At 43.4% G+C, this 22,075-nt stretch overlaps 1 gene segment (V, D, J or C); it reads right to left on the bottom strand.

Annotated features, from left to right (window-relative positions):
• Positions 1-13,856: 13,856 nt before the first annotated feature.
• On the bottom strand, positions 13,857-18,526 carry LOC146496883 (T cell receptor alpha variable 3-like). The segment is given in 2 exon segments: positions 13,857-14,373; positions 17,707-18,526. Coding segments are annotated over 2 exon segments (423 nt in total).
• Between the last annotated feature and the right edge of the window lie 3,549 nt (positions 18,527-22,075).

Genomic DNA, 22,075 nt, shown 5'->3' with positions numbered 1-22,075 from the left:
GATGTTTGTGGAAAAACCTTTAAGTTTAATTATCAAATGAAGGATCATTATTCAATCCACACAGGTGAGAGACCGTTCGCTTGTACAGTGTGTGGAAAAATGTTCAGATGCAGTAGTTTTTTGAAGAAGCACCTAAGAACGCACTCCGATGTGAAGCCATATAGTTGTAAAACATGTGGGAAAAAGTTTGGAAGTAATCGTAATTTAGTGACGCACACAAGAGTTCACACAGGTGCGAAACCATATCAATGCAAAACGTGTGGGAAGTGGTTCAGATGTCACTCTCATTTAAGAGATCACATAAGAATTCACACAGGTGAGAAACCATTTCGTTGTGAAACATGCGGGGAAGCTTTCAGACATCGTAATGTTTTATCGGCACATGTAAGAAAGTCACACATGTTGTTGTAAAAGTCAGAAGTTTTCATCACACATGTTCTTTTTTACCCGGCTACATCACCATGGTAACTTGTGACGGGAGAAGAGAGCGGGAGATCGACCGATGGACTGGTGCTGCGGCGTTTTCACTGTCCACACTGCGGCGTGAAAGCACCGTTTTCAAGAGCGCTTTCAAAACGCCGCGTTTTCCATCAGTGGAAACGCCGTCTCAGTGTGGACAGGAGGCCAAAATGCAGAGAAAACAATGTGTTTTTAAACAAAAACGCGTTCGTGTGGACGTAGCCTGTGTCTCTTGGCTGGGGGAGGTCTGTGCTTCTCTGCTTAGGTTGCTGTCGCTGCCACCCGGCCCCGTGGAAGTGGAAGAAGATGTGTGGATGGATGAATTGCAGCTATTACAAAAACACAAAAACAATAAAATGAATTTGTTTGCTGCAGACTAAAGCAAATCTTTGATCTTTGGGACTGTAAGCTTTAATGTTTAACTGGGGCCAGTTCAGCGTTTCAGAGCTCTAATGAGAGCTGAGCGAGAAAATAATTATCACATTAAAATGTTTATTTTACTGCTCAATGCACTAAATCACCAGATTAACAGCTTTTATAGATGTTTTATCATTATATCAAAGCTTAAATCAAAAGTTCACATCCATCGTAACGACACCGTTTTCTCTGACTGGGGTTTTAGGTTTTCTTGAGTCAGTTAACATAAAGAAAGTCTGGCTGTGGTGAAGTTCATTCGTGCCCTTAAGATCTGAAATGTCCCAAAGTCTGATGAACTAAGCCACAGGAAGCTGGACAACATTGTATTCACAGATCCATCATCATTCATAAACTCTGACATGCGTCACTATGAACCACACAAAAATGTTCACTCTGTTCATTATCCAGATGTGTTTGAGGAGGGAGCAACAAAAACAAATATAAACGTCCTGAGGTCTGCAGTGTTTGTTCAGAGAAAGTTTGATTTATCGTTTAAAGTGAAAGAGTGAGAGAGTTTTCCTACATAACCGAATTAAAGAGATCTGCTCATGTGAGACGGAGTTCATGATAAATTAATTTGAAGTAATTAAATCATATTTATGTCCATAAAATATTCATATCTGACTGAACCTTTATGTGTGATTGAAATCTTGGCAAATTATGTGAAGTAAAACATCGAAAAGAAGAAAATGAGATGAAATGATTTCAAAGTTTAAGCTTTGTTTTAAGTCATGTATGTGATAAACTCAGAGAGGATGATGAGCTGGACATCGGTCGATAGACGTCAGCAGCAATGATTGGACGTCACAATGGATGAGACCAGATGTGATCTCAGAAGCTGTCATGTCCAGAGGAGAGAGTGGGGGAGGCAAAACGGCAAAGACGTATAAAAGAAGGCAGCCAGGACCTTTTGGAGCTGCCACCTCCTCTGGTTCTTGGAATGATTAGAAGATTAGGCCTGCGGAGCCCACAGGTAGAAATCAGAGCAGAGGAGCAACCAAGGCCAGTACAGTGAACGTTTTGTCTTGTTCCCTGAACATTTTTGACATGTGGGACTATAAAGTCAAGAAGATCTGGATTCCAGCTGTTTCTTTCAATCCTTTCCTGTTGGATTGTATCCACACAGAGAACGGGCACGTCCTGGCCGACATCTGCAGCTTCTCTCCAGTTTCTCTCCTCACAAAGATTAGAACATAACGAGACAATGGACGCAAAGCAGAGCAGTGATGTAGGACACAGAAGTAAAACAGGAAACACAGAGACACGGAGTTGACAGGGAACAGAAACCAAAGACTAGAGATTCAAAATAAGACAAAAAAGACTTAATAATAACCAACATAAAACACTGAGCCAGGACCATGACACCCAGGTGGGAGAGGGGTGTGGTCCAGGGTCCTGTCCCCTGGTAGGACCTTTAACATGTTGGTGGAATTTAAGGAGTACAGATTTCAAACATGCCTCATGAAAGTCCCCGACAACAACATGAATGCCCTCAGAGAGCTCTCGCTGCTGTTTGCTGATAATAAGTTGGAGGTGATTGAGTGTTGAGCTAACCTCAGCATCAGGGGTGATGTAAACAATGGTAAGTATGGCTACAGTTAGCTAGCAAGGTAGACAGAAGGACCTACACCTGATTGGAAAGTCTGGTGAGCAGTTACTGTCCTACTGTTATGGCACCAGGCCTGGAGCACAGAGGACAGTATCACTGAATATCATTTCGTTCCAGGGTTCAACTTTTCTTTTAGACTTTAGAGAGAAGTGATGGGACTAATTGGATCAGCTAATCAAATAGTTTTGTGCTTCACAGCAGCTCTGTCTCTGTCTCTGATCTTTACTGCTTCATTTCTCTGTTGTCTTTGTCATCAGTCCAATGACACAAGAATCAGAGGTTTAACAGTGTGTGGCTCCCTCTAGTGGATGTTGTGAGTATTGTGTTGTCTTTGCTCCAAAGGTTTTTGTACAGAGTTTTGCTGTTTCCTGTCACTGTGGGCTGCAGAGCACAGTAGTACACAGCAGAGTCAGACAGCTGAAGCTTCTGGATCTTCAGAGGAACTGATGTCTTGTTGAGCTCAGCATCAAATCTGTTTTTTGGGAACTCTTGATCGTTGTCCTCTGATGCTGTGTCACGTCTTAAAACATATTTTGGAAATTTGTTAACTTCTTGTTTGTACCAGAACAAATATGCGTATGCAGAAGTTGTTTCGTATTTGCAGTGAAGTGTAACTGTGTCTCCTTCAGCAGCAATGACATCTCCTTGTTCCTGGATCACTTTGTCTTCTCCTTTACACTCTGAGGAAGAACAGAACATGCAGAGGAAGACATGGATCAATAAACATGATTGAAGTTATTGAAAAGTTCCACAGTGTAAAATGATTAAATCTCCTCTTTCTGTCCTTGTTGTGAGTCGTGTGCAGAGGAAACATGTTGATGTTTGTATCTCACCAAAGAAAAGAGCAGCAAGAATAATCCACAGCCAATGTTCCATCTGTACAACAAGGTTTAAATCAACAGGAGAAACTAGCTGATGTTCAACATTCAGTCTGAGAATTGTTCTCTTCACAGCAGCACTTATTATTGACACAATGGTTGAACACAGTGCAGAAGGAGAGCACCGCCTACTGGATGATGTCGCCCTCTAGTGGAGCTGAGCAGTGTGGAAAAATCTTCCAGTACCTTGTGTTTTTGTACATCCTGTGTTAACCTGCTAACCGAGGCCTGCAGAGTCTGAGCTGTAGCTCTTGGCTTTGTTGCAGTTTCACTGAACATCACATGATCAGACCTTGGGATGAATTGGCTGGGACTTCCTCACCTGGGATGATTGGCAGCTTAAATGGTTTCCACTTGTGAATAATAATCTCACTGCAGACAAAGGGAATTAAAACTGTTTGAAAACGGCCTCATAATCTCCACTATGTCTTTCTGAAACTGACCCACATCTTGTATGGACGGCACGCTCCAAAGTTCAGGTGGTTTGTGCTGCATGTTTCCCTCAGACGCTGCAGGACGTTACAGTGGAATGTGCTGACAGTCTGACCCCGAGGGATAAATTCATAGTGAGCAACCCTTTGAGTTCTTTAGGAACCAAAGATTTGCATGCTCACTGTGGAGATGATCTAATGCCTCCTCTTCAAACTCTGACACTGTGGACTCTCCACTGAAGACTGCTGTTTGGTGTTTATCAGAGTGGGAACCCAAGAGAGCCCCAAAGTTTCTGTTTGGCAAAGAAGAAAATGTCTTAAACTAAACTGCATAAAAATATGTCATCAGCGTATTTTTGTGATTTTATGCTTTATTGGCCATATGCAGGTTACCCCGCAGAGGAATAGGACCCCCCCGACTTGCACACACAACAAAGACATCACATGGGAATACAGTCGGAGATCGGCAGCGTTACAGAGAAAACACTGAAAAAGTACACAACAATGGGAAAGTACAAGAGGAAAAAAGAGACCTCTACTCATGCTGGGCACCAATGGGAGGACAGCATGAGAACAGGAAACAAAAGAACTCCTCTGCACAGAGAGCACATAAATGTCCACGGTACAACATTGGAGCACGTGACAAGCCACAGGGTTGGGTGGGGGGTGAGGAGTAATCCAAAGGAAACACAGCAGCCATCCTGCACAGCGCTACCATTCCAGCGCGGCACAACGACCCGCCGTGTTCCCCCACAGGAAACAAGCATCGAAGGCGTTTGGAAAGGGAGGGGGATGAGTGCGTGCTTATCAGTGTAAGTGTATGTGTGTGTGCGTGTCCATAGTTCAGCTGAGACAGTGTCCTTCGCCCTATCAGGCTAAGTAAACAGTCTGCCAGCCAACCCAGGTGGCCTTGCATGGGATGGGAAGAATAGTCATCACACAGTCGTTATCAGGGAGTTTTTGTCCGGCTCCAGCCTTGGGCCCGTGCAGCTGGCACCGTGGTGTCCGCATGTTGATGTTGTTGATTTTTCTTTTATGTGAGCAGCTCAGGAGAATTTTCAAAGCTGTTCTTTAACACTCTGATGCTGGTCTCTCAATCTCCCGTTGGAGAGCCGCGAGCCTCCCCATGATGGTATCAAACTTCCGTTCCGTGGTGTTGTCATTCTTTTGATGCTGAGACCTCACAACTGCAGTGAGCCATTCTGCGATGTTAGGTTTTGTATTGTTGATTGTCATTTATGCTTAGAAATATTTAACCATATATGCTTAGAGGTGTATAATTAATTGTGTAGTGATAGGATGTGTGATCTTTAATAGTCTGCAAAGGCTTGGTGTGGATTCCAGAGTGTTCTGGAATCCACACCTACATCCTGGGAGCATGGGAAGAGGTCGTACCTTGTTTTATTGTTTTATGGTCGGATAAACGTGGCTATATCTGTTTTAGTCTAAGTGCCTTTTGTTTAGATGAACTGCTGGACTTTCCAGACCAGCAGGTTTAGGGAAGTCTTTATGGGGTCACGCTCTGACCCCACACACCCACCCACACACACACACACACACACACACACACACACACACACACACACACACACACACACAGTATTCTTTGTTCACATGTATACCTATGTAAGATGTTATATGTTAATGACCCTATGCATATTCATGTTACCACAATAAAAGGAGTGCTATGGGGAACCTGGCTGAGAGTCTGACGGGGGTCAAGTGGTGGAACGACACTTGGCTCCAGGCAGGTCTCCCTCATGCATGAGTAACATGAAGATCTTTGCCTACTTCGTGTCTTGCTTTGCTGTGTAATTATATTGTCTTCAACGTTCCAGCGAATAGGTTTAAGCTACAAACCTATCATGCGATGTGATCCAACTTTCGCTCAAGGGTCTCATTTTGAGCAGGCCTCTGTTTGATGTATCCCACCATACGCTCAATGGAGTTATTTTGAGTCTTCACAGCAGCTGTAAGCGTCTCCAAGGTGTTAACCACGCTGCGTTCATTGTGAGAGGTCGCGCCTCATCCCATCGTTTCAATCCCAGCGGGCAGCTTTGTGGGGGTTTGAACAGCCGGTTCCGCTGTCTTAATTCTCCGATAAGTCAGGGCCAAGCCAGCTCCGATCAGCAAGAACCCTGTTATCATGGTTCAGAATAGGTAGATATCTTCAGCGTCCTCGATCGACAGTCCCGCCAGGCACACCACCCTCCATTTCTGCCACCCGTCCATCGTGTATCCGGCAGGGAAAGTACCTCCAGGGCACTCGGGCTCTCCCGAGCCCAGACTTCTTGTTGAGAAGAGGGTGTCAATAGCATTCAGAGACCAGTTGATCAAATCCATAATTCTCTTTTAGGTTTTAGGGAACGACAGTGAGAGACTGTTCCAGGGAAAGTAATACACACGAGACAAGACAAGGACACAAGAGGCTAAGCAGGGGAGATAAGGGGAAGGAGGAGAGGAGAAAAGTGCGACCGCCTTCGCCAAGAGCCAAGAGAAGCTCTTCGCTTCTTGAGAAAGGAACTCCCAGAAATGCACAGGTAAGAACTGAGGGTCAGGTCAGGAGTTTCCACCTCTTACATCAATCTTCTCACTGAGCTCTCTTTATAAATGTCAACAGTACATTTTTTATGTCAAATCCATAAAGGATACCATCTCATTGGCTGAGTAAATCAGTGGGTGGAGCCACAGAAAATAACTTTCAGGGTCTGTTGGAGCAGTGAACCATCTGTTGGTGTTAAACAATCCAGCGAGCTGCAGCGACACGTTAGAGAAATCCACACAGTGATTTTTAGAGCTGGTCTCGTTGCACCAGCGTCTGCACAAGTTTCCATATCAGACTGTAAAGTTTAAGGAGGAGAGGATTTGATTGTGTTCGTTTATTTTTAATCCCAGCAGAAGATCAGAACACACTGAGAGTGTCGATTATTCCCACTTTGCTGGAGGAACTCAAAGATAATCTGCAACCTCCAATCCTCGAATCAACATTTCCTGCAGTATGTTGACAAAAATTAAAGACTTTTAATACATTTTTATTTTTCATCAGGCTTCATTTCAACTCTGGAACAAACAATGAGAAAAGAAATACTGAATTAATGTTATCCTTTATTTAACCAGGAAGTGAATCTCTTTCCTTCAGCTTCACAACATTTACACTTCAGTTGCTTTGAATTTCAGGACCACAGACAGCGACGATGTTTCCTCCTGACTGTTGATGCTGATATAAAGTGTTGGTTTGTGGTTGATGTGGATTTGCTGCTCATGTGAATCCTCCCACAGTGTTTCATTAGCAGCTGTAACCACAGTGACTCTGATAAAACAGGAATTAGCAGAATCCATCTGATATGAAGCTGTGCTTTGAATACCACTTCCCTCCTCTTTGAAGAGTAGTCAGATATCTGTGTTCAGGTTTTTGTACAGCCTCTTCTACACTTTGTATCACTGTGTTTGTAGAGCACAGTAGTAGAGAGCTGTGTCTGCCAGGGTTAGGGCTGCTATGGTCAGATTAGTTGATCGATCTGATGTTTCTGATCTATATCGTTTATCAGGAATATACTGAGTTGTGGATCCTCTTGCTTCTTTCCAGAGTATAAACTGAGGAGCCTCAAGGTCAGAATGATGTTTGTACCAGTAAACATAAGGGGTGCCACCTATCTGATAGTCACATGTGAGTGTGACAGATTCTCCTTCTGTTTCAGTGACTTCAGGTTGTTGAGGAGTGATTGAGTCTCCAGCTGTTAGTCCTGGAAAAAGAAAGAAGAAAAGTAGTGAAATGCAGTCTGTATATCTGCTTAATGCAGCAGCTTCAACTAAACTTTAATCCTGTTCTTAAACTCACCTATAATGTGAGATAGAAGCAAAAAGAGGTGCAGCAACATGTCTTTGGAGTTATTAAAGCCAGACAGACAGCACATGAACAATGTTCTTCCACTGCAGCACAATGACCAACAAATAATGTCATCGGATGAGCTCAACTTCAGTGGGCGGGGCCAGTTTAATAGCTGAGCCAATCAAATAGTTTTGTGCTTCCACAGCAGCTCTGTCTCTGTCTCTGATCTTTACTGCTTCATTTCTCTGTTGTCTTTGTCATCAGTCCAATGACACAAGAATCAGAGATTTAACAGTGTGTGGCTCCCTCTAGTGGATGTTGTGGAGTATTCTGTTGTCTTTGCTCCAAAGGTTTTTGTACAGAGTTTTGCTGTTTCCTGTCACTGTGGGCCTCACAGCACAGTAGTACACAGCAGAGTCTGTCACTGCAGCAGAGGAGATGTTGAGATCGATTTGTTTTTGATCATCCACAACTTGAACAGACAGTCCAGAGATTTCTTCTTTCATTACATTTCCTGATCCCAAATGATAGATCAGGAACTCTGGTGGTTTTCCAGGATATTGTCGATACCAGTAAAACTCGTCACTTCCAGTTGCCTTTTTGGAGTATTTATAGGACAGAGTAGCAGTGCTGCCTTCTACACTGAACACTTCTTTGTTGGTTGGAGTGAGATCTTCACAGCTGACACCTAAAGGAACAGAAACATGTTTTATTCTTTTATAAATCATCACAATTCAAATGTCTTTCTTTAAACACACAGATTGTAACGTACCTGTTAGAATGGTGAGAATCAGTAAAGAAAGTGCAAAATAGTCCCAAGACAACATGTTGAATGAAGGTAAAGTTTATGGTTTGTGTTGAACTCTGTTGAATGTGGAGGTTTCTCTCTCTTCTAGTTCAGTAACAGCTCAGCTCCTCCCTGAATCTCTGCTCCTCCTCTCTGATCTGGATTTGAACTTCTCTCACTTCCTCCTGCTTTACACACTAGTAGCAGCATCTTCACTTTCAGGTGGGAGGAGCTGAACTTCATCTCAGCCAATCAAATAGTTTTGTGCTTCCACAGCAGCTCTGTCTCTGTCTCTGATCTTTACTGCTTCATTTCTCTGTTGTCTTTGTCATCAGTCCAATGACACAAGAATCAGAGGTTTAACAATGTGTGGCTCCCTCTAGTGGATGTTGTGGAGTATTCTGTTGTCTTTGCTCCAAAGGTTTTTGTACAGAGTTTTGCTGTTTCCTGTCACTGTGGGCTGCAGAGCACAGTAGTACACAGTAGAGTCAGACAGCTGAAGCTTCTGGATCTTCAGAGGAACTGATGTCTTGTTGAGTTCAGCATCAAATCTGTTTTTTGGGAACTCTTGATCGTTGTCCTCTGATGCTGTGTCACGTCTTAAAACATATTTTGGAAATTTGTTAACTTCTTGTTTGTACCAGAACAAATATGCGTATGCAGAAGTTGTTTCATATTTGCAGTGAAGTGTAACTGTGTCTCCTTCAGCAGCAATGACATCTCCTTGTTCCTGGATCACTTTGTCTTCTCCTTTACACTCTGAGGAAGAACAGAACATGCAGAGGAAGAGATGGATCAATAAACATGATTGAAGTTATTGAAAAGTTCCACAGTGTAAAATGATTAAATCTCCTCTTTCTGTCCTTGTTGTGAGTCGTGTGCAGAGGAAACATGTTGATGTTTGTATCTCACCAAAGAAAAGAGCAGCAAGAATAATCCACAGCCAATGTTCCATCTGTACAACAAGGTTTAAATCAACAGGAGAAACTAGCTGATGTTCAACATTCAGTCTGAGAATTGTTCTCTTCACAGCAGCACTTATTATTGACACAATGGTTGAACACAGTGCAGAAGGAGAGCACCGCCTACTGGATGATGTCGCCCTCTAGTGGACCTGAGCAGTGTGGAAAAATCTTCCAGTACCTTGTGTTTTTGTACATCCTGTGTTAACCTGCTAACTGAGGCCTGCAGAGTCTGAGCTGTAGCTCTTGGCTTTGTTGCAGTTTCACTGAACATCACATGATCAGACCTTGGGATGAATTGGCTGGGACTTCCTCACCTGGGATGATTGGCAGCTTAAATGGTTTCCACTTGTGAATAATAATCTCACTGCAGACAAAGGGAATTAAAACTGTTTGAAAACGGCCTCATAATCTCCACTATGTCTTTCTGAAACTGACCCACATCTTGTATGGACGACACGCTCCAAAGTTCAGGTGGTTTGTGCTGCATGTTTCCGTCAGACGCTGCAGGACGTTACAGTGGAATGTGCTGACAGTCTGACCCCGAGGGATAAATTCATAGTGAACAACCCTTTGAGTTCTTTAGGAACCAAAGATTTGCATGCTCACTGTGGGGATGATCTAATGCCTCCTCTTCAAACTCTGACACTGTGGACTCTCCACTGAAGACTGCTGTTTGGTGTTTATCAGAGTGGGAACCCAAGAGAGCCCCAAAGTTTCTGTTTGGCAAAGAAGAAAATGTCTTAAACTAAACTGCATCAAAATATGTCATCAGCATATTTTTGTGATTTTATGTCATGTTATAATTTGTATTTGATTCAGAGTTTTCTAATTCATGTTTTCACTCTCAGTTCAGGGTTGATTGTGTGCGCTCTGCCAGCTCGAGTCTCCAGTAGATTTTTTTTTTTCATTTGCTGTGTTTTGTGTTTGTTTGGTGCTTTAGACGTGACGTTAATTCAATAAGGAGAGATCACTTGGAAGAACTGAACATGATTTTCTGAGATAGAGAAGTTAATCAGTGTATTTGGAGATTGGACTCTGATGGAATCCCAGCAGTGACAGAATCTAGGACGGGACTCCCGGCGTTTTAGATGCTGGTGGTGGTGAAGATGAATATTTAGGCTCGGATGGCGCTCTGACTGATTTGGGTGAGGTGGAGATGTGGAGGAGATGGGTTCAATGAATGAGTGGCTGAAAGGGAGAATAATGGAGAGCATAGACATAAACCACACAGAGTGGAGGCTGAGTACAGTGAGCACATTTAGAGTTGGGTGAATTGGTTATTTGTAAGTTTTTATCACATCTTTGTTGCCATTTACTCTTCTAGCATGAGCTCTTAAATCTCCATGCAGCTTTAACTCTGCCATATCGAGCGCAAAATATAAGACGTGTTTCTTGTCTTTGTAAAATATCTGCACAAAGAGACTGTGTGTTGAAAATAATAGTAAATCAGTTTGTGTGCTTGACTTAAATATTCCCCTCCCAGCGTAGTGCGCTTAGAGAATGAATGAATGAAGGAATGAAAGCTTTATTGGCCATATGCAGGTTGCCCTGCAGAGGAATAGGACCCCCCCGACTTACACACACAACAAAGACATCACATGGGAATACAGTCGGAGATCGGCAGCGTTACAGAGAAAACACTGAAAAGGTACACTACAATGGGAAAGTACAAGAGGAGAAAAGAGACCTCTACTCATGCTGGGCACCAATGGGAGGACAGCATGAGAACAGGAAACAAAGAAACCTCCTCTGCACAGAGAGCACATAAATGTCCACGGTACAACATTGGAGCACGTGACAAGCCACAGGGTTGGGTGGGGGGTGAGGAGTAATCCAAAGGAAACACAGCAGCCATCCTGCACAGCGCTACCATTCCAGCGCGGCACACAGAACCGCCGTCTTCCCCCACAGGAAACAAGCATCGAAGGCGTTTGGAAAGGGAGGGGGATGAGTGTGTGCTTATCAGTGTAAGTGTATGTGTGCGTGTCCATAGTTCAGCTGAGACAGTGTCCTTCGCCCTATCAGGCTAAGTAAGCAGTCTGCTAGCCAACCCAGGTGGCCTTGCATGGGATGGGAAGAATAGTCATCACACAGTCGTTATCAGGGAGTTTTTGTCCGGCTCCAGCCTTGGGCCCGTGCAGCTGGCGCCGTGGTGTCCGCATGTTGATGTTGTTGATTTTTCTTTTATGCGAGCAGCTCAGGAGAATTTTCAAAGCTGTTCTTAACACTCCGACACTGGTCTCTCAATCTCCCGTTGGAGAGCCGCGAGCCTCCCCATGATGGTATCAAACTTCCGTTCCGTGGTGTTGTCATTCTTTTGATTCTGAGACCTCACAACTGCAGTGAGCCGTTCTGTGATGTGATCCAACTTTCGCTCAAGGCTCTCATTTTGAGCAGGCTTCTCTTTGATGTATCCCACCATACGCTCAATGGTGCTATTTTGAGCCTTCACAGCAGCTGTAAGCGTCTCCAAGGTGTTAACCACGCTGCGTTCGTTGTGAGAGGTCGCGCCTCGTCCCGTTGCTTCAATCCCAGCGGGCAGCCTTATGGGGGTTTGAACAGCCGGTTCCGCTGTCTTAATTCTCCGATAAGTCAGGGCCAAGCCAGCTCCGATCAGCAAGAACCCTGTTATCATGGTTCTGAATAGGTCGATATCTTCAGCGTCTTCGATCGACAGTCCCGCCAGGCACACGACCCTCCAGTTCTGCCACCTGTCCATCATGTATCCGGCAGGGAAAGTCCCTCCAGGGCACTCGGGCTCTCCCGAGCCCAGACTTCTCGTTGAGAAAAGGGTTCAATAGCATTCAGAGACCAGTTGATCAAATCCATAATTCTCTTTTAGGTTTTAGAGAACGACAGTGAGAGACTGTTCCAGGGAAAGTAAAGCACACAAGACAAGACAAGGACACAAGAGGCTAAGCAGGGGAGATAAGGGTAAGGAAGAGAGGAGAAAAGTGCGACCGCCTTCGCCAAGAGCCAAGGGAAGCTCTTGGCTTCTTGAGAAAGGAACTCCCAGAAATGCACAGGTAAGAACTGAGGGTCAGGTCAGGAGTTTCCACCTCTTACATCAATCTTCTCACTGAACTCCCTTTATAAATGTCAACAGTAAATTTTTTATGTCAAATCCATAAAGGATACCATCTCATTGGCTGAGTAAATCAGTGGGTGGAGCCACAGAAAATAACTTTCAGGGTCTGTTGGAGCAGTGAACCATCTGTTGGTGTTAAACAATCCAGCGAGCTGCAGCAACACGTTAGAGAAATCCACACGGTGATTTTTACAGCTGGTCTCGTTGCACCAGCGTCTGCACAAGTTTCCATATCAGACTGTAAAGTTTAAGGAGGAGAGGATTTGATTGTGTTCGTTTATTTTTAATCCCAGCAGAAGATCAGATCACACTGAGAGTGTCGATTATTCCCACTTTGCTGGAGGAACTCAAAGATAATCTGCAACCTCCAATCCTCTAATACCGGAATCAACATTTCCTGCAGTATGCTGACAAAAATTAAAGACTTTTAATACATTTTTATTTTTCATCAGGCTTCATTTCAACTCTGGAACAAACAATGAGAAAAGAAATACTGAATTAATGTTATCCTTTATTTAACCAGGAAGGGAATCTCTTTCCTTCAGCTTCACAACATTTACACTTCAGTTGCTTTGAATTTCAGGACCACAGACAGCGACGATGTTTCCTCCTGACTGTTGATGCTGATATAAAGTGTTGGTTTGTGGTTGATGTGGATTTGCTGCTCATGTGAATCCTCCCACAGTGTTTCATTAGCAGCTGTAACCACAGTGACTCTGATAAAACAGGAATTAGCAGAATCCATCTGATATGAAGCTGTGCTTTGAATACCACTTCCCTCCTCTTTGAAGAGTAGTCAGATATCTGTGTTCAGGTTTTTGTACAGCCTCTTCTACACTTTGTATCACTGTGTTTGTAGAGCACAGTAGTAGAGAGCTGTGTCTGCCAGGGTTAGGGCTGCTATGGTCAGATTAGTTGATCGATCTGATGTTTCTGATTTATATCGATTATCAGGAATATACTGAGTTGTGGATCCTCTTGCTCCTCTCCAGAGTATAAACTGAGGAGCCTGAAGGTCAGAATGATGTTTGTACCAGTAAACGTCAGGGGTGCCACTTATCTGATAGTCACATGTGAGTGTGACAGATTCTCCTTCTGTTTCAGTGACTTTAGGTTGTTGAGGAGTGATTGAGTCTCCAGCTGTTAGTCCTGGAAAAAGAAAGAAGAAAAGTAGTGAAATGCAGTCTGTATATCTGCTTAATGCAGCAGCTTCAACTAAACTTTAATCCTGTTCTTAAACTCACCTATAATGTGAGATAGAAGCAAAAAGAGGTGCAGCAACATGTCTTTGAGTTATTAAAGCCAGACAGACAGCACATGAACAATGTTCTTCCACTGCAGCACAATGACCAACAAATAATGTCATTGGATGAGGTCAACTTCAGTGGGCGGGGCCAGTGTAATAGCTGAGCCAATCAAATAGTTTTGTGCTTCCACAGCAGCTCTGTCTCTGTCTCTGATCTTTACTGCTTCATTTCTCTGTTGTCTTTGTCATCAGTCCAATGACACAAGAATCAGAGGTTTAACAGTGTGTGGCTCCCTCTAGTGGATGTTGTGGAGTATTCTGTTGTCTTTGCTCCAAAGGTTTTTGTACAGAGTTTTGCTGTTTCCTGTCACTGTGGGCCTCACAGCACAGTAGTACACAGCAGAGTCAGACACTGCAGCAGAGGAGATGCTCATCTTGATTTCTTTTCCCTCCACTTGAATCTTCAGTCCAGGAACTTTTTCTACTCCTACTGATCCTAAAGCAGAGTGTGAGATCAGGAACTCTGGAGGTTTTCCTGGATGTTGTCGATACCAGAAGAAATAATCACCAGTTGACACTTTGTAAGTGTAGGTCAGAGTAACTGTGCTGCCTTCTAAACTGGACTCTTCATCTTTGACTGGAGTGAGCTGATCACATGTGACACCTGAAGGAAGAGAGAACGTTTTCAATCAATAATTGACGTTAATGAATCATTTGAATTGAACATAGTTTCCTGTGTAGGTGAGCAGACCTGTGAGAGTGAGAAGAATCAGAGGAAACACACAGTGATGTAATGACAGCATGTTGAGGAACATAAAGTTTGTTTTGTGTTGAACTCTGTTGAATGTGGAGGTTTTTCTCTCTTCTATAGTTCAGTAACAGCTCAGCTCCTCCCTGAATCTCTGCTCCTCCTCTCTGCTCTCAGTCACTCCTCCTCCTGTGGTTCACACACTTTATAACCAAAATGATTTAAGGGAGCCGTGTGACACGTCACACAAGCAGACGTCACATTAACGATGTCGACAGAGTCAGAGAGTCGCTGATACTCACACAGTTAAAAAGTCTGAAACTTGAGACATTTGGAGAAAAATGTGTAAGAAGCCCTGAATTCAAGAAACATCTCAGAATAGTTTGTGTATGTTGGGAAGGATTTTTGTTCACAACTGTTTGTTCAAACGAAGCTTCGTCTTATTTGATTTGATCTGATCTCTTTTGATCTCTGTCTTCTCTCACTTCCTCATATTGATTTCCAAAGTTATCTTGCAGACTTCCATCTGATGCCCCCAGCTATGTCTCCTTCAGATTTCACCTTCTGTATAAGATGAAGTTCACCTCTGTGTTCCTCCCTCTTGTTAAAGTTCAACACAACCTTTTCTATCCTTTCTTTAAAGGCACTCCTACCCAGCGCCTCCTCATCACCTCTCCTCCCTTCACTTACATGTTTGTTGAACTATCTCTCCCCCTGCAGACACTCAGTACTGCTTCATCCAACTTACTCCAGAATTCCTCTTTTTCTTCTACATAACCTACCCGTGTTATCCACATGTGTACATTGTGCAGTAAAGACACGATTAACAGCCTGTAAGCGACTCAGAGGCATTTTTTCAGTGCGTGTGTGTGCTCTCTGTTTTGGCTTTTCTCCATGTAGTAACTTTGAAAGTGTGTGTGTGTGTGTGTATCGGAGTATTTGCCTTTTTATAATATTATTTATTTATTTTTTGTGTCCTTTTCTACTTCCAGACCTTCCACTGCGACTCCTCTGCAGAGAGGAGGAGGTTCTCCCTGAGCAGCAGCTCTGGAACCAGGAGAGGAGCTCCAGTGTGGAGCAGGAGGAACCAGAAGCTCCACAGATTAAAGAGCAACAGGAGGAACTGCACAGCAGTCAGGAGGACGAGCAGGTTGTAGTGAAGGAAGAGAATGATACCATTTTTAAGGTGACTGTTACTTGGGGGGAAAGCAACCAGAGTGAAGCAGAACCAGACAGTGACCAGCTCGCTGCTCACAGCTCTGCTGTAGCTGAGAGCCAAGATCAGGAAGGAAGCAGGAATGTCAATTCAGGTTCGACTGGAAATAGAAGCAGAAGTCAGAGCAATGATACAGAAAACTCTCCCATGCCAGCTGATAAGTGTAACACTGATACAGGTAAACAGCCTTTGAAAGGAGATGATTTTCCCTTAAGAAAATGTAAAAAAGCCTTCAAGAAAAAGTCTCAAAAGAGGACACGTCCCAGAATGCAAACAAGAGAGAAGCTGCATACCTGCAAAACGTGTGAGAAAACCTTTAGTGAAAAGAGCATTTTGTTGCGTCACACAAAAACTCACACGGGAGAGAAGATTCATTCTTGCAAAACGTGTGAGAAAACCTTTATTCAACGCAGTGATTTGATGAACCACATGAGAATCCACACAGGAGAGAGGCCTCATCCTTGCCAAGCATGTGAGAAAACCTTCACTACACGCTGTAACCTTCTGCGCCACATGAGAACGCACACAGGAGAGAAGCCGTATGTTTGTGTGGCCATGCGGCGAAAGATTTACTCTGTCATCGTCACTTAAAAGCCACGAAACTATCCACACGGGAGAGAAACCGTATCACTGTAAAACCTGTGGGAAAATGTTCCGCCAGAGGCATCATTTGTCGTGGCACATGAAGACCCACAAACAGCAGAAGTCGTAGTGCTGAAAGTTTTGTGCAAAAACCGTATTTCAAACACCTTTACACTACTCCAACAACTATTCTGATTGGCAGCATTTGTTCTGATAATATCTGTTCATTTTTCTTTTTTTTTGTAAGAAGTCCCTCATGAACAGTTGACCTCCTCACCCGATCACTAAGGAAGGCCAGCGCCACCCTTCAGAGGATGCTCATTTCTGCTGCTGTATCTGTGATCACGTTCTTTTGACCTTTTGAATGTCGGGGAGTTTCTTGTTTTGGGAGATTTCTTTGCCATTCTGGAAGAAGGGTTTTGTAACTTTTCTAATAACGCTATAATCAACCTTTGATTTCAGCATGTTTTCAGTGATTTTCTACAGCAGTTTCTGTGTCATATTATTACAACTGTGTAAATTTATAACAATACATTCAAATATTAAAAAAGTGGAGGAGCATTTTGTCAGCTGATGGTCTTCATCTGCAGCCTTTGAGATTTTCTCCTGTGACAGAGTCGCACAAACTTTACCTCCATCACTTTGGATTCTGAGTGTTGTTGAAAACCAGAGGATACGAGATGATATCTGACTGATTGAAATATCTGTTATTCTTTTTTACTGTGTCTCAGTTGTTTGTGGGTTATGAGCTCAAATGTCGGAATGGTGATATCTGACAGCTGAAGCAGTTTTGTTTCTGTTTCTTCAGAAGACAAACAAACTGTAAATGTTCGAAAGTGTTCTTTATAAATAAAGTTTTTTTTTCTTCTAATAGTTTTGTGCTTCCACAGCAGCTCTGTCTCTGTCTCTGATCTTTACTGCTTCATTTCTCTGTTGTCTTTGTCATCAGTCCAATGACACAAGAATCAGAGGTTTAACAGTGTGTGGCTCCCTCTAGTGGATGTTGTGGAGTATTCTGTTGTCTTTGCTCCAAAGGTTTTTGTACAGAGTTTTGCTGTTTCCTGTCACTGTGGGCTGCAGAGCACAGTAGTACACAGCAGAGTCAGACACTGCAGCAGAGGAGATGCTCATGTTGAACTGGTTTTTCCCCACTTCAATTTTCAGTCCAGGGATTTTTTCTAATCCTATTTCTCCTGATGCAGAGTGAGAGATCATTAACTCTGGTTGTATTCCAGGATATTGTCGATACCAGAAGAAATAATCATTAGTCTTCACTTCTCTGGATAATCTATAGGACAGAGTAGCAGTGCTGCCTTCTACACTGAACACTTCTTTGTTGGTTGGAGTGAGATCTTCACAGCTGACACCTAAAGGAACAGAAACATGTTTTATTCTTTTATAAATCATCACAATTCAAATGTCTTTCTTTAAACACACAGATTGTAACGTACCTGTTAGAATGGTGAGAATCAGTAAAGAAAGTGCAAAATAGTCCAAAGACAACATGTTGAATGAAGGTAAAGTTTATGGTTTGTGTTGAACTCTGTTGAATGTGGAGGTTTCTCTCTCTTCTAGTTCAGTAACAGCTCAGCTCCTCCCTGAATCTCTGCTCCTCCTCTCTGATCTGGATTTGAACTTCTCTCACTTCCTCCTGCTTTACACACTAGTAGCAGCATCTTCACTTTCAGGTGGAGCTCATATTTCATTAGGCTCCAGCTTCCCTGCATCACTGAATCGGATAAGCTGAAAATGGATGGATCAGAATCAGAATACTTTATTGATCCCTAGGGGAAATTATTTAATGGATAATTAATTATTCAGTGTTAAGTTGCTGAAAAAAATCAAAGTCGAAACAAAAACACTTTCTGAACAAAAAACCTTCAGAAAACTGGAGAATTATTCTTCATGACCACGTTGAAAATCACGATGAGGTCTGTCTGCTTGGAAGCTGAAGTAGAAAAAGGTGTACCTCGTCACTTTTACACGGAGCTGATTGTCTCACATGAACCTGATCTCCACGTCATATTTTCCTTTCTTCCTGCTTTATTTTGATTTACTAACCAGTCGTTTCACTTTAGTGTTTCCCCTGACTGATCCATTTCTGCTGGTAAACATTCTTGTTTCAGTTGTGTGGTTGGCAGGAAGTGGACCCAAACGCAGGACTCAGGAGAGAAGACTTGAACTCAAAAACCTGCTTCAATGCTGATTATTCACAGGAATAACAAGAGACCCAAAGCTCCTGCAGGAACGAGGAATCAGAGTAGACACATCTAAGGAAACCACAGAGCAGAAAAACACAAAGCTTTGAGTCAGCATGATAATGATCAGAGGGAGACTGTGACAATACAGACATGTGTGATAACAAGGGGATTTCTCTGCTCTGCCTCTTGACGAAGGCGGTCGCACTTTTCTGCTCCTCCTCTCCCTTAGCTTCCCTGCTTAGCCTCTTGTGTCCTTGCCTAGTCTTGTGTTTTTTGTATTACTTTCCCTGAACACTCTCTCACAGTCTGTTCTCTAAAACCTAAAAGAAGAATTATGGATTTGATCAACTGGTCCCTGAATGCTACTGACACCCTCTTCTCAACGAGAAGTCTGGGCTCGGGTGAGCCTGAGTCTCCTGGAGGTACTTTCCCTGCCGGATACACGATGGACGGGTGGCAGAATTGGAGGGTCGTGTGCCTGGCGGGACTGTCGATCGAGGACACTGAAGATATCTACCTATTCGGAACCATGGTAACAGGGTTCTTGCTGATCGGAGCTGGCTTGGCCCTGACTTATCGGAGAATTAAGAAAGCGGAACCAGCTGTTCAAACCCCCACAAGGCTGCTGTGGTGTGAATAAGGCACTGCAGACCACACCCCACCACAGCTGCCCGCTGGGATTGAAACGATGGGACGAGGCGCGACTTCTCAGAATGGGCTCATTGAGTGCAGCACAGATCGAATCTTGGAGAAGCTTGCGGCTGCCGTGAACACTCAGAATAAGACCTCTGAGTGCAAATTGGGTCACATCTTGGAGAAGCTCACTGCGGTCGTGAGTTCTCAGAATCGGCTCTTTGAGCACAAGAATGACAACATCACAGAGCGTAAGTTTGATAACATCATGGAGAAGCTCACGGCTCTCCAACGGGAGATTGAGAGACCAGTGTTGGTCTGTAAGATGGCGCCGCCATTGCGTGCAATAGGTCGGCAGCCTTAACATGAAATTTCCCCTTGTGGGACTAATAAATGTATCTTATCTTATCTTAAAAGGAACAAATGGGAACACAGCTGATGGCGACTAACACAATGATGGCCTGTATTTGTACAGCGCTTTACTTGTCCCTAAGGACCCCAAAGCACTTTACACATCCACCCATTCTAATGGTGATGGCAGCTACATTGCAGCCACAGCCACCCTGGGGCGCACTGACAGAGGCGAGGCTGCCGGACACTGGCGCCACCGGGCCCTCTGACCACCACCAGTAGTCAACGGGTGAAGTGTCTTGCCCAAGGACACAACGACCGAGACTGTCCGAGCCGGGGCTCGAACCGGCAACCTTCCAATTACAAGGCGAACTCCCAACTCTTGAGCCACGATCGCCCCATCAGGTGAGAGGAAGTCAAACTAAATACAAGACACAGAGGGCAGTCACCAAAATGAAACAGGAAGAGGAACATAACAGAATGTGGAGACAAGATTAACGTGACAACTAAACAGGGAAACAATGGAGACAGGACACAGAGAGACAGACACGGGGACGAGACTGAGGAAACAGAAAGGGAACAGGAAAGGAAAACAATCAACCTGAAGTCCTCTATCACTAACCTGAGACACAAATACCACAACAGAGAACCAACAAAGGGATCAGGAAAACTCAAAAACACAAAGAAACCAAAACATTATGAACAGAAACGAGGAGCATAAATTATTAAAAACCAAAAACAAATAATGAAATTAGAAAACTCAAAATCCTGATGACTCAGGGACCCTGACAGTTTCCTTATAGAGAGAAATGAGGCTGTGTCAGTGTGTCAGAGCTCATTCACAGTGATTTAGATTCAGTAACATACATGTGGTGGCACAAAACAAACTGTGTCACAGTAACAGAATCAGAGGTTTAACAGTGTGTGGCTCCCTCTAGTGGATGTTGTGGAGTATTCTGTTGTCTTTGCTCCAAAGGTTTTTGTACAGAGTTTTGCTGTTTCCTGTCACTGTGGGCTGCAGAGCACAGTAGTACACAGCAGAGTCTGACACTGCAGCAGAGGAGATCTCCAGATGAAACTCCTTTTTTTGATCATCATGTATAAACTTCAGCTTTTCTGTTTGCTCTGAATGTTCTGCCATAACAAGCTGTGGATGTGAACCAGACTTCTGATGGTACCAGTAGAGGTTCCTGACAGAGCCTGAATATTTGCAGGAGAGAGTCACAGTGTCTCCTTCCAAACTCATCACTACATCTTTAGATGGTGTCAGTAAATCCTCAGAGGATCCTGAAAACAACAAAGACATATTTCACCATCATGTTTCTGTATCTTTAAACTTAGTTTATAAAAAGTGAATCAATTCAAACAACATCCAAATATTTTCATGTCCATCATCTCCTTTTACATCTCACTCCATCTTTTGATGACTCACCAGTCTGAAAGGAGACGATCATCATCCAAATGAAAAGCAGCAACATGATTTTCTCTTGGACTGAATGAACAATAGAGAGAACACAGCAGCTCTTCAGCTCCTAAATGAAGCCTTTCATATTCACTGCTGTAGCTCCTCCTCCAAAGGCGGCTTCTTCTGGATCGGCTTGGCCCTGGTTTCTGTGGAGCCTGTAAATAAAGAGAGCTTTGAATATGTGACATATTTAGCAGAATGTAGAATAATCTCACTCATGTATTAAACAGCAGAAGTACACGTGTAAACCAGCATCAATACTGGACTTTAAAGATTCATTTGTAGCTGATTGGTTTCAACAACCTGACACAAGTTTATCATATCAAAGCCTGATTAGAAAAATCCTTTTCCACTGTTTTCTGCACAAAGTGAAGCTTTGTGGGGAAAACACTTAAACATGAGAGCAGGACAATGATGAAGGAGAGCATCATCATCTGATGTGATGAGTTCAAAGAGAATAAATGGAACAAGCATGAGATGGTCTTCCTGGTTGGACTTTTAGCTTCATGTGAGAGATTTTAACTTAAAGAGATAAACCTCTGTTACTCTGTTTATTTTGCTTCTGCTGCATTTTTGCATGTCCTCATCCACTAAATATAAAATAGTGTAAATGAGCAGCTTTTGATGTTTGACAGTTTTTATTGTGTCTGAACGTTCCTGCAGTTGGTTTGTGGTTGATGTGGATTTGCTGCTCATGTGAATCCTCCCACAGTGTTTCATTAGCAGCTGTAACCACAGTGACTCTGATAAAACAGGAATTAGCAGAATCCATCTGATATGAAGCTGTGCTTTGAATACCACTTCCCTCCTCTTTGAAGAGTAGTCAGATATCTGTGTTCAGGTTTTTGTACAGCCTCTTCTACACTTTGTATCACTGTGTTTCTAGAGCACAGTAGTAGAGAGCTGTGTCTGCCAGGGTTAGGGCTGCTATGGTCAGATTAGTTGATCGATCTGTTGTTTGGGATCCATATCGATTATCAGGAATATACTCAGCACTGCCTCCTTTTCCTTGTTTCCACAGAATAAACTGAGGAGCCTGGAGGTCAGAATGATGTTTGTACCAGTGAAGTAAAGCACCACCTGCATCTGTCTCATAGCTACATGTGAGTGTGACAGATTCTCCTTCTGTTTCAGTGACTTCAGGTTGTTGAGGAGTGATTGAGTCTCCAG

This window comes from Neolamprologus multifasciatus, chromosome 18, assembly GCF_963576455.1.
Source record: "Neolamprologus multifasciatus chromosome 18, fNeoMul1.2, whole genome shotgun sequence".
NCBI lineage: Eukaryota > Metazoa > Chordata > Actinopteri > Cichliformes > Cichlidae > Neolamprologus > Neolamprologus multifasciatus.
Note: the sequence above shows the minus strand (reverse complement) of the source record. Positions and strands in the feature narration are given on the sequence as shown.